General features: G+C 45.6%; 2 protein-coding genes across 2 annotated transcripts; both read left to right on the top strand.

The window, feature by feature from the left end:
• zgc:110843 (uncharacterized protein LOC541492 homolog) lies at positions 1 to 2,286 on the top strand. The gene is made up of 3 exons (XM_005916612.2): positions 1 to 207; positions 879 to 1,081; positions 1,424 to 2,286. Exons 1-3 carry the CDS (start codon positions 129 to 131, stop codon positions 1,511 to 1,513), a joined length of 372 nt encoding a protein of 123 aa, XP_005916674.1. The 5' UTR covers positions 1 to 128; the 3' UTR covers positions 1,514 to 2,286.
• A 1,152-nt stretch (positions 2,287 to 3,438) lies between these two features.
• Positions 3,439 to 6,299, top strand: cxxc5b (CXXC finger protein 5b). The gene is made up of 2 exons (XM_014331902.2): positions 3,439 to 3,749; positions 4,594 to 6,299. The coding sequence occupies exon 2, from the start codon at positions 4,782 to 4,784 to the stop codon at positions 5,673 to 5,675; it is 894 nt and encodes a 297-aa protein (XP_014187388.1). The 5' UTR covers positions 3,439 to 3,749; positions 4,594 to 4,781; the 3' UTR covers positions 5,676 to 6,299.
• Positions 6,300 to 13,063: the final 6,764 nt, after the last annotated feature.

Genomic DNA, 13,063 nt, shown 5'->3' with positions numbered 1-13,063 from the left:
GACGCAGCAGGTTCGGTGCGCTGTCAGAGTGGATAGAGTTTTGATAAGCTCTGTGGTTGACCTTGCTGCTGAGCGCTGATCACATACAGTACACCGTCCAAGGAGGAAAAAAAAAAAAAACTCCCAACATGTCAGCCACCCATTTACCTGCAATGCCAATGCCTCCGATACCCGACTTACCCAGCTCGGGTTTCAGGTTAACTAAAGGTAAAGTATTAAAGCTGGCTAATAGCATGCTAGCCTTGTATGAGTGTTTTGTTAGCCGTTAGCGGGTCTGCGACAGTGTTGTAGAAAAAACTGTAGGATACTGTGTGGTTGTATTGAGGCTACCGCGTTTAATAGTAACGTAAAGACTCAAATATTTTTATATAGACTTTGTAGTTGCATTGTAAACTTTTCCCCTTCTTCTGGCATGGCGCCGTTAGCTGGTCACTGAACCCAGTTGGACACGGGTTAATTTTTCCAACTTTAGACTTCACTCAGTGTGGGCCACAGCTAAACGCTATCTCCGTATGCCCGGCTTCCCGCCGCTCTAGCCAAGCAGAAGTTCACAGAAGTTGCTGATCAGGTCTGACAGCAGGGCCCACATTCCTGTTCTGAAACATGTGATTCTCAGTACTCGGCAGATAATCCTCCATGGCTTGGAAAAATTTCGCCACTCCTGGCCTTGGAAAACACCGCCACATACCTGCTTGTTGGTTTTCTAAGAATAGGCCTAAACTACTCTAGCATAAACCCTTTCAGAACCGAGAAACTGTTAATGCCACTAGGTCCGACAGGCTGAAATGATGACTAAAATGATGTTGCCTCAAATGACAGTTATGATCACTTGTTTAAGACATTACATAAAAGTCCTTATCATATTTGTCTTTTTTCAGAGCATTTTTTGGTTGCCGTGCCGGTGGCGGTGGTTGCAGCTGTCGGAGGCTTCCTCGTCAGCCAGTACCTGAACAGGCGGAGCTGCAAAAAGGGCCAAGTGAACACCTGCATCAACAAAGACAGCCCTAAAGTGGTCCACAGCTTTGACATGGAGGACATCGCCACCAAGGCCGTGTACTGCCGCTGCTGGAAGTCAAAGAAGGTTGGTCCCCAGGCAGCGATAAATGTCCTTTAGCTTAAACTTCAAGTAACAGTCATTGAGCTTTCTAAGCTTGCAGGTAAACCTAACAAAGGTCCAAAACTGCTTAGCTTTCTGCAGTCACAGGTCACGGTTTGACACATATTGTGCTGATCACATCCCAGTTGGTAATGGGATGTGACCATCTTTAACATCCCTGACCTGCGCTGAAAGTTACCCTCTGACAGCCCTCCATGCTTAGTCGGTTTCAAACTGCTGTTAGCGTGAACTCATATGTGGCTAACAGACTCTCTTCATATGACTGATAAGAGTGAATTCTGTTGTCGTTTCTCCTCTTCCCTGCAGTTCCCTTACTGCGATGGTTCCCACACTAAACACAACGAGGAAACCGGGGACAACGTTGGACCGCTCATCATCAAAAAGAAGGACGCGTAATCTGAGCCACCGGAGAACTCGGCCCTCCCTGACTCCTCGCACGCCCGGCCCGATCATCTGTCATTCTCATTGCCGTGTCACACTGATTGATGATTACAGTATGACGCTGATATGTTCAGTCCAAACTCTGAGCATTGTCCTTTGCCCGTAACAGAAAAACATAGTTTTAATATCAAACTGGCCACACTGCTCTGACACTGCTTAGTGTGACTTTGAAATCAAAGGTCATTTGAGGACAGATAAGTTAGATATGGTGGCACTATGACTGCAGCTCGCAGAATGACCTACTTAATGTGCCGTTTGTTTAAAGTTCTCACTGGGGCTGATAAAGGTGAAATATTTCCCCGTGCGGGCATTGTGCCTTCATGTTTGGTGTCCTTTCAGCCGCCTCCTCTGGCTGTGGGGCAGGTGGCTGAAAGACGAGACCTTCAGTCAGTCCAGCGTCTCGGTGAACTGAAGCGTAGGCCTTAAATTTAAATCTAAACCAGAATCCAAACGCTCACACAACCCTACATGAATGTTAACACACATTGTTTTGTTTGTTTTGCTGCTTTAGTCAGAGGAGGTAGAAGTTTAGTTTGTTGTTAATGAACTGTTGAAACTGTCTTCTTGTAACCAGTTCCTGTGGCTTTCTGGGAAAACTTGTGTTGAATCTGTGAAGTGTTCAGCAGCATATATTCTGCCGTTTCAGCAGGTTGATTTTTCTACTGGCTGCGGGGTGTCTGGTTTGATTCATTGTTCTGTACATTGTGAATAAAACTTGAGTGACCCAATTTGAAAGCTTCATTTATTCATTTCAGGACACACTCCCACTGCATTCGTTCGCCTTTTTCCACCACAAGATCAGAACGCGTGTCACAGCGCTGTGCTGATGGATTAACGCAGGACGGGGGTAATGAGTAAACAGCTCTGTGTGCGTGTGTGTGACTGCGGTGGGATCGGGGCTGTGATTTGTGTGGGAGAGACGGAAGTGAGGGGGGCTCCCGTGCTGCAGTGTCCACCGACACCAGTGGCCATTTTAAGACGGAGCAGTATTTGCGGTGACCGCTAGAAGACGCTGTGTTTACACGGATCGCCCAGGCCAGACAGACAGCAGTGTACGCGAACACGGTGGGCCCCTGCTCCCATAGTGACACGTGCGCGCGCTCGCACACACACATAGACACGCACGCACGAGGTATCTGGCTGCGTGCCAGATGCAACGGAGGACTCTCAGAAGAGGTGGAGTGGACTCCGCCGTCCCCGCGTGAGGAGTCACCTTTAACAGACAGCGAGCTCACGTGCTTCAAAGCAGACGGACATTAGCATAAAGGCTATTTATGTTAAACAGGCTAATTTAGCTCACAGGGCTCTTCCTGTTTTCCGAGTGACCTGTAAAAATATCATTTTATTTTGTAGCTGTTTGTTTTGATATTTATTTACATCCACCGTGTGTGACACCACAACCCGAAACAGTGTGCTTTTATGTATGAAAGGTCACGGCGCTGGCTTCCGGTGTGGATAAAACACCAGTTCAGACGGTAAAAAAATAAACAGTAAATCTGTATTTAAATCCATTTTAAGGGGAAGAGTTGTTTTGGTTGGATTTTTTTTTTGTCTTGTTTTTTTAAATAAGAGCATTTTTTTATGTTAAAATAAGTAGGCGAAGCCTGGACTGCACAAACAGTAAACGCTTAAGAGTTTTCAGCTACTTTACTGAACATTTAATATAGCAAAGTTTGATTGAATACATTTAAAGATTTATAAAAGGACAAACAGGAATAATTAATAAACTGGGCTTTCCACAGGCCTGAATAAGGCATAATTATATATAGATATATATATATATATGTAAGAGCCTAACAAGAATTTCTAGTAGAGAAAACATAACGAGCGTAAATTATAAGTGTGCCCGGTGTTTACATAATTTTTTACATGTGTCTCAGTTGTGCTGTTGACTGCGTGTGACCGGTGGCCTTGATTCGCCTTAGTATTCCCGCTGCCAGCTAACGGTGTGTGCTGATCTGCTTCTGTGGACTTTTCACGGGGTCGCTCTGACCAGAGCCTCGACTGCAGAGTCCACTTCGCATTTTGAGCGACGCCCCCAAATTCCGTGCAGAGTGTTTGCAGACCCTCCGGGACGGAGAGGTGGAGGAGGAATCGGCTGCTCCGCCGTCCATATACGCTACAATCACCACGCCATTAGTTCATGACTTCATCATATCTTTGACAGGAGAGCTCGGGTCGTGTTTGTAAGGTAAGCGGGGAGCTTTTCTCGACACTTCCTGTTGATTTTCGCCGTGTTGTATTGTCGCCTTTTTTCTTGCGCGCAGCGCCGTGTCGCAGCGACCACTCGGACTGTGGTCAGCTCGCCGTGGCGTCGGTCGAGCACCGTCTTCTTAGGTAACCTTAATAACGGCCAAATGATCGATCTGGTTTCCCGATCGATCCGCCAAAGGGGGCGATTGGCCGGTCTTGTAATAACACCCATCTCCCGTGTTTAATCAGCGGAGTAGTTTTTCTACAAATGTGGACACGGAAAATAGCCTGGTCTTTTTTTATCCACAGCAACCGCATCGTTGCGCACCTCGCTCCTCGTCGTCGATAGCAGACAAAAGACAGCCTGTTTTTTTCCCCCGGCGTCCCTTATTTAGTCTTTCTCTGCTGAGCTTAAGCTTTGGCTGGCACACATAACAGCAGTCGTCAAAATGTATTTGAAAAGCGCGCTCCACATTTGACCTGCGCATATGCGCATATCTTTGCATATTGTTGTCGCTCTGTTATTGATTGCATTGATATACCGTGAAATTCTTAAAGGGATACTGCCTCCTGTATGCGGAAATCATTGGCAAGCATGCAGTGTGTGTCAGATACATGGCTGCCTTCATCTCTGTCCGGGGAGTTTGATTTCTGAGCCTGTGCACATGCATGTTATATTTTTGTCTTTAAGCACCGAATCTCTGCACTCTGCTTCTGTGTTTGGTGGCTCTGACTGAGAACATATCTCCCAGCCCTTCTTTCCTCGTAACTCTCTTTCTGTGTTTGTCACTCCAACATTTCTATTCTTAACCTTCCTCTCTTCATCCCCTATTCATTTCTAGCTCTCCAGGACTCCGAGGCTGCTGCAGAGAATGGGAATAGGGACACAGGCCAAGGCTTGCCATTTTGGCTGAAGTAACAGCAGGACAGTTGTCAGCCTTGCATCGGCTTCAATCCCCTTCTCCCTCACCTCTCCTCCCACACGCGCACGCATACTCACACAAGGACAGACAACTCCCCGTAGCCAGCTATGTCCACCGCGGTAGACATTGCTGGCCCTTCCTCCCCGGATCAGGCCCACAGCAGTGCTAAAATCCCCAATGAGCCACTGAGACCAAGCCTTAAGCGCTCTAACCACCCTTACAGCCTCTCCCATTACATCTCCACCCCTTCCCCGGCCGTGGATGTCAAAAGCCTGATGGAGCCCTCCTCATCTCAGCAACGGGCCACCCAGCCCGGCCACGCTAAGCCTCGCCGGGCCCCCTCCTGGCCCGACATGTGGGAGTCGCCCAGCGGGCTCCACCTGGCCCACGCTGCGGAGCTGCTGATGCGCGCTGGGCTTCTGGCTCTCACCCCTGCCACCACAGAGCAAGCCAGTTTGGGCGCACAGAGCAGCCAGCCAGCTAAGAGGGAGGCTGCAGAGGCAAAGAGCGGAAAGGGAGACGGCGAGGGAGGTGGGTCCGGGCCTGAGGAGGAGGAAGAGGACTCCTCTGCATGCAGCACTGACTTCCAGCCCTTCCTGGGTGCCTGGTTCCCCTTCAGCCCCGCTCTTTTCCCCCTGGCAGGCTTCCAGATGGGGGGAGGTCACTGGAGAAGCACGGCCATGGGAGCTGAGGGCATAGAGGGGCTGGTGGCCGAAGGATACTCTCCCAGCTCCCTGGGCGGGAGCAGCGGAGGCAGGAGGAAGAGGAAGAGGTGCGGGGAGTGCGTACCGTGCCGGCGTCAGACGAACTGCGAACAGTGCAGCAGCTGCCGCAATCGCAAGAGGGGACACCAGATCTGTAAATACAGGAAGTGTGAGGAGCTGAAGAGGAAGCCCGGGGGGCCGGGGTTTGAGAGCAGAGTGTCTGGGTTTGATCTGAGGGGGTCTGATTTTACTTTGGGTCTGGCACAGGAGAGAAGCAATGGAGCCTTGGACGGATAGTAACGCTTGCGGTGGCAGGATTTGTCAGAGGTTCCCGGTTGGATGATTGTTGAGGAGCTGCAGTTTTAACAAAACAAAAATTACAAAACCACACACACACACCAACACACACTCACCCACAGGACACCCTGTTAACATGCTCGGACTGTGACTGTCAGAGACGTTCAAAGATGTTGTGTTTCGTGCGGAGCTGCAGCTCCCGTTTAAGAATGTCCACACACGTTCCCATCCATTTTGACAATCAGAGAATTGGAGAGGCGAGAAAGAAGGATACCAATGTTTGTCAATATTCAGATGATGACAAAAATTCTGTAAATAGACTGTAAATATCTGGAAAACATTATGTCTTCTTCTTCCTTTTTCTTTTTTTTCTTTTTTTTTACGTTGCTTTCCAGTTTGGATGTACTGTGCTTCAAAGGTAAAGAGGAGCCAAATGTTTTGTTTCTAACGAGGGGAGTTTCTGTTGTTCTGACGTCACTGCATCAGTAAGAAGTGAATGAGTTTGGCCTCGGCTAAATTATTTCATGTGCAACTTGTACTGTATAGCGCTGTTTGCCCTTTTGAAATAAAAGAAATTTGCCATGTGCACTCGTCTACAAGCTCTATGCTACGTCTTTATGTGTGTGTGTGTGTGTGTGTGTGTGTGTGCACTCATTTGTAATTGGGCGTATGTGTCCGTTTGCAACCTTGTTTCTGCTTGCGCACACATGTGCTCCTGTGTGTGTGCGAGGTTGTGTGTGGATTATGAGTCACCTAATGGTGTGGCTGAGAGCCTTATCACAACCCCACAGACACACAAACACACCTACACGCTGCCTTGGCAAGTCCAGTCCGTGCACTTGAGCACACCTAACCTGACACACACAATCATCACAAACATTCGGGCTCTTCCTCGCACACAATTTCCATTTTTTTTTAAAATATTCCGCGTATGTATATATAAATCTCTCACACACGCACACACAGATGAGGGGGGGGGCAGATTTCAAGCCGAATACACAGCCAGCTGGGCTGAGGCTACAGGGTGGGTTTTTGCTTGTTGCCGTAACGATGGCTGATGTGATAAGACCTTCTTCCTCGGCGCCACACTCCAGGGGACCGCAGGGAAGACGTAACCATGGCAACGGCCGGCCCGAGGTGTCACGCTATAATTGGGCCACGGCTGCACTTCCTGTGAGCCTTCAGTCAGGGGGGATCGCAGAGGGACTGTGTGTGTGTGTGCGTGTATGTGAGTGTGCATCTGTGGGGGTGGGGGCAGGAGGGGGATGTGCACGTCCGTGCGTGTGTGTGCGCGTGTGTGTGCGTGTGTGTTTGTCAGGCAGGGAGAGAGAGAGACAGAGAGAGAGGGAAAGCACTGCACGCCAGCCAACGCAGGACACTGCCAACTCATGGAGAAAAGCAGCGAGCTCCAACATCATGCAATTACAACGCTCCCACTGAATGAGAAACACGCAGTCTTTTAGTTTTGAGTCCACAGTCTAGTGTTTCTTCATCTCCCAGACAAAGGGAGAATTTCATATTCTTGGATCTGCAGCTTTTTCTTTTCTCACCCCCCCTCTCTTCAGTGCCTTTCTAGTGATTTGGAGCTTAATCCCCCCACCCCGCTCCTCCTCCTGGTCACACACACAGACACACACACACACACACACACACAGACACACACACAGACACGACAGACGCGCACACACACAGACAGACACACGACACCAACAGAAACACACCCCGCTTGGCCTGCAGCAGGTCCAGTGACTCCCTGAACGCCTGCAGTCTGGCTCCACTGGCCTGCAAGATGGCAGGAGCAAAAAAAGGAGGGAGGGGGGGCATTGAACGGAGGACAGAGGAGAGGCGGAGGAGGGCTGTGAGAGAGAGAGAGAGTTGGGGGAGGTGGAGGAAGAGGAGGAGGGAGTGGAAAGCGGATACAGGGAGAGGGTGAAGGGGAGAGGAGGAGGTGTGTGTGGGGTGGGGGGGGGCATGGTGAAGGGCAGAGAGAGAGAGAGAAGGGGGAGGAAGAGGAGGGGTAAGAGGGAGAGATGAAAAGCAGGCCACAGGGGGAGAGAAAAGAGAAAGCGAGGGATATGCAGGGAGGAGGATGAGGGAGATGGACAGCAGGGGATGAAGATAACGTGGGGCCAAACAAAGAGAGTGGGAGAGATGAGTGTGAGATCCAGCAAGCGCGGTGATGGAGGCCGATTGAAATGCAGCGAGACAGAGATGCGGGGAGGTTAATGATGGATGCATTGTCCAGATAGACGGTGTGTGCCGTCACAGACCCCTGTGGAGCCTACATATGTTAGCACCAGCGGCCCTGCCCACTCTGGAGGAAAAACTCCTCACACACACACACACACACACACACACACACACACACACACACACACACACACACACACACACTGCAGTGGAGCAACCTGCCAGCCCGAGGCAACCTGCGCTGGAGCTGGGCGGACCCTCGCTCATGAGCAAGTCCTCTGAAATTTTGGCCACTGCGTTTGCTCTGAGACACTGTGTCTCATTGTGAAGATCTTTTTTTCCCCTTCGACCATTGGCCGTTTCCCCAGTGTTAGGAAATGTGTAACAGCTTTGCAGAAAACATCATCTTTCTGAGATCACTCGTCATTATGCCTCTGTTATCCATTTGCATTCCCCTTTTGTACACATGGAAAACATGCATCTCCCAAACAGCAACACAATGGCTTCTTACATCCTCAAAAAGCCCTGTCTCATCTTCCCCCCAAGTTATATTTTGTTGACACCGAGGTCAAAGGGCTTTCTTGACCTTTGACCCTTAAAGCTGTTAAAGGTGGATTCAGAGTACGCCAGGTTCTAAAAACAGCCACAGGATGGTCTTGTTTCTACCGGTGAAAAACAAGCAGAGAAATCACTAAATGATACATGTGACTTCAAAAATATCTGAAATGGATTCTTATCCTGTCAAATCTAAATACAGTCATAAAATCCAGAACAAATAAAAATAACTTTCAAATCCTTCTCACATTTCTACGGTACGGAGCCCCGCAGCGGACATGGGAGAAAAAAAAAATTAAGACGGACTTTTGCGAGATCTCGCAAAACTAACTCGGGATCTCGCAAAACTTTTGCGAGATCTTGCAAAAGTTTTAGCCGCATTCTTCGGACGCCGGCTTGAAGCCGACCGGGAGGTCGAGGCACGATGTGCCGGGAAAGCGGTGTTCCTCCCGGCTGTAGTAGGTCTCGACCTCCCGTTAGCTTCGAGCTAACGGGAGGTCAAAGGCCAAAGAATGCGGCTAAAACTTTTGCGAGATCTCGCAAAAGTTTTGCAAGATCTGAGTTTGTTTTGCGAGATCTCACAGATCCCGAGTTAGTTTTGCGAGATCTCGCAAAAGTTCGTCTTAATTTTTTTTTCTCCCATGTCACCTGCGGGGCTCCGTACATTTCTATGCTCAGACGTAACGTGTGCACAAAATTCTGTTAATGTTTAGCTTGTTGCTGATTTCTAGGAAGCTAGGCAAAGCCCAGGGATAAAGTCTCCCTGTCTGCAGAGATATTTCATCATGATGTGGACCACCCCACGATGTGGAATTGATTATTACCAAAGATTACTGGGCTGGAACTCCCTTTGCACCTTTAAATTTGCACAACTCTGACAGCTACCAATCTCGACCACAGCTGCAATGTCAGTTATACGTTTTTGTCACAAGCCCTGCGAATTTTAGTTAATTATTGATAAATAAGTTATTACAAACAACAACTTGGCCAATTAATAGACTGTATATAGAAGATGGATGTCATTTTCAGATCTGAAAAGTAAAGTCAGCGTGAACACCGCAGTCTTTCTCATTTCCAGCAGGGGGTGCTGCCTTTAATTATAAACACATGTCTGGTTGTAACTCTTCCTGATAGTTTTATGGTTTCAGTGGCTAGTTTTAAGTTGTTCCTGAAACAACACATTGCTCGTTTTATAAGTTATGGTCCCCATTAGAGTCAAAAAGGATGATAAAGTTTGGTTTACAGTGTGACTGACAAGTTGCTAGTCTATAAGTTTGTTGTGTTCTTCCATTTGCACCCAAGTGAAATTGTTTAAATAGCTTACTTTTATTAGTTTTGAATACTTTATACTCTATTTTACTATTGACACATATGGAACATAACTATTTCAATCCATTCTTTAAAAAAATAACAATAATAAAGTTTATTTTTTTACCCTATCAATGCTACAACTCTGGGCCAAACATGGAGGATTGTTTGTTGTTTTAATGTGTTTAAACGGGTTTAACATGTTTATTTTATATAGCGAAGTCCCTAAAAATAATCATTGGTCACCATCAGCCTCTCAGGCTTTTTTTTAGTAGTATTCCATTGCAGTATGTCTTTAAGCTCAGTTTTTAAAAACATTATGAAACAATTCTAATCCATAGATTACAGTTTGCAAGCACCGAACATCTAAACACTTCAGAAAAGAATCACTCTCAAGCCGAGTAATATGCCAGTAGGGGCATAAAGCCTGGGGTCAGGAATTTTTCATAGCGAGTCACCCAAACCCCGGAGCAGGATATTAATGACTAACCTTGTGTTGTGGATGAATCATCTCAAATGTTCTCTTGCCTGAAGTTTGGTTAGTTTTCGGTGTTATCTTCTTGCCATATGATTGCATTTGTCTCTGGCCATTGGGGACTCTCACATTAACTTCTATTCTGGGTAAAAAAGTTAACCCTCATCCTAGTGAAGATGGAGTGTCTAATGTGTTTATATTATGCTGACCATCACCACACCAATATATAGCAGTTAGCCCAGCTTCACTAACTCTACAAACATAGCTGGGCTTTAATTTTCCGTCTTTTTGTGCAAAGCAATAGCAGAAAAGTACATCTTAGTCCTTCGGTCCCGATCCTTCAGTTATATCACCTTCAAATGAAAATTAGCGAGCTAACGTCCTGCTTTTCTCTAGCTTTGTTAAACATCTTTCACGGAGGCCTGGATGTTAAACTTTAACATCTGAGAGAAACAGTCATGATGATCATTTTATTGGTGATTTATTTGGACCGTTTCTCAGTGTTTGATTGATTTTAACCGAGGAAGAGTTCTGACGCAGAAACGGATGATAACATTAGACTTAGGAAGCGGATACTGTCTTGCTAGCACCCAGTGAAACTTCACAGCATGAAGGTGCTGTGGCTACCTCCAAATGTAATCAGGTATTTTTTAAAATGGGGATTTTTCCAAGGTCGTTTTGAAAAATATCTCTGTCCAGATTAAAATGCTAAAAACAAACTCAAGTGCTGTCAAGAACAGCCAAAGCAGGTGGCAATGTAACCTCGCAAAGACATGCTGATCAATCAAAAGCACAGAAACAATAACAGAGCAGTCTAGTGTCAAAAAAGGAAATCAAACCACATACCTTCGGTTTTAAAATTTACGTTTTCCTTGTCCATATGTAAACGCAGTAATGAAGTTTAATGCATTTACATGTTTTAAAATATTCACCCTGCCAGGAGTCTTTCAGAAACTCAGTTTTCAGTGATCCAAACGCTGCTTACATGTGTACGAAAAACCCAAATAAATTGTTATTTACGTAAATAATCGTGTACATGCGGACGTAGCCTTTAAAACTAAACAAAAAAACTCAGGGGACTCAGAGGATCACATGAGTATAACCTATCCAACGGTTGTTTTAGTCTGGATCAAAGTGTTGGACCCATAGAAAGTATAACGAAGAGACGTAGTGACCGTGCTGTCACCCTCTGGGTTCTGAAGAACTATTTTAAAGCCTTGAGACCGAATGTTTCTGCCGTTGCCATTTTGGTGTAAAAAATCCAAATGTGACAAATGGGTATGGGTCTAACTGTGAACCCACTTGATCATTGGCCAGCAATGTGTCGGTTAATCCTCTATTTTGAAACACGGTATGACCAAGGTTTACAAAGTGTTTACAGAGTCAAAAAGGTGTTTCCCGTTGACTTCCATTTTTGCAAGTCCTCTAGTTAGAGTACAAGCTGTGTCCAAATTCATAGGCTGCATCCTCTCGAGGACCCGGCCTTCATGGTCTACGTGGCGTTTGATACTTATTCAGCTGTAATCTCAGCCAAATTGATTTACTCACAAACAATTAAAACAATAAAAAGTCAAACAATAATATTTTTAAGTTATCTAAGTGATTTATATATTATGTTTAATCTGAGTAGTGAAAGACTGCGGGGGGGTTGAAAACGATGTGCCGGGAGTTTGCTGTTCTTGCCGGCTCTAGCGAGACGGACGTCTCCGAAAACGTCAGAGCACTTTTGAAAATATGTGATGTCTTGATAAACCGAGCAGATATTTGAAGTTAACACAGCTACATTCTTGCCTCAAAACACCTTAAAAGTTTATTTTGTGACCCAGAAACAGTAATAAGTGTAATATTAAAACTAAGCAATTCCAGTTTCCATCAATGGCGGCAAAAAACACTAAAAATATTTATTGGATTTAAAAATGTTTAATCTTACACATTTCAGGTGTATCCTACCTTTTGCCCAGTGGCAGCTTTAAATTCCAGCCCCACCCACATATCCTAAGTCGGATACACAGATAACAGATTTAATGGATGTAGTTTTCAACATTTGTATAGTTTCAAATAATTACATGAGAAGCACAATCTGATATCCACACGTTAGAGTTCCTGCTACATCATCATAACAGTGTTGGTGCAGGATCAACATTGCAACTGACCAATCATGTTGTCAGAGTATTCACTTAGCATTAGCCAAGAAGTTAGCAAATGCTATAAAAAACTATCACAACCAAACTAGCACGAGTAATCTAAATTAGGCTAACAGCAAATCTAAATTGCTAAAACATTTATTATGTTGCATAAATTAATAAAGAATAAAAGAAAGATTTATACAAACAAAAGTTTTTTTCGCTCCACATTCCCAAGCAATGACATCACAGCAATCCAATTGGTCAGTAGCATTGTTGATCCTGGACCAACATGACAATGATGATGCAGGACCAACAACAACATGGGGTTACATGACAGACTAGCTTTTTACCAGAGAAGCCTCGTTACAAACACATCATGTCTAAAAGACGTGGCTATAAGTTAGGGCTTATGATAGATAATGTTTTTAAGCTGAGAGTCGAGCTGATCATGGTTAAATGAAAACAAGTTTTTTACGCTGTGTAACTTAGCTTACTTAGTTTTACTGTTATTTTGCAGTGCGAATTCTTCAAAGTTAGCAAACTGAATAAAAAGTCTTAATTCATGAAACTTAGAACTAGTCAAATAACCAGAATTGTTACACGTTAAGTAACAATTATCTTCAGGCTATAAATGAGACTACCATTGCATTCTTGTGGAATGACAGCCTAAGGTGTTGTCTGTCACAGATTCTTTTTTATTGTCTTTCCCCACAATGACCTGATTCACAGAAACG

The sequence above is a fragment of the Haplochromis burtoni genome, unplaced genomic scaffold (assembly GCF_018398535.1).
Source record: "Haplochromis burtoni strain Fernald_Lab_line unplaced genomic scaffold, NCSU_Asbu1 Contig_19, whole genome shotgun sequence".
In the NCBI taxonomy this organism is placed as follows: domain Eukaryota; kingdom Metazoa; phylum Chordata; class Actinopteri; order Cichliformes; family Cichlidae; genus Haplochromis; species Haplochromis burtoni.
This window is presented reverse-complemented; position numbering and strand designations above follow the sequence as displayed.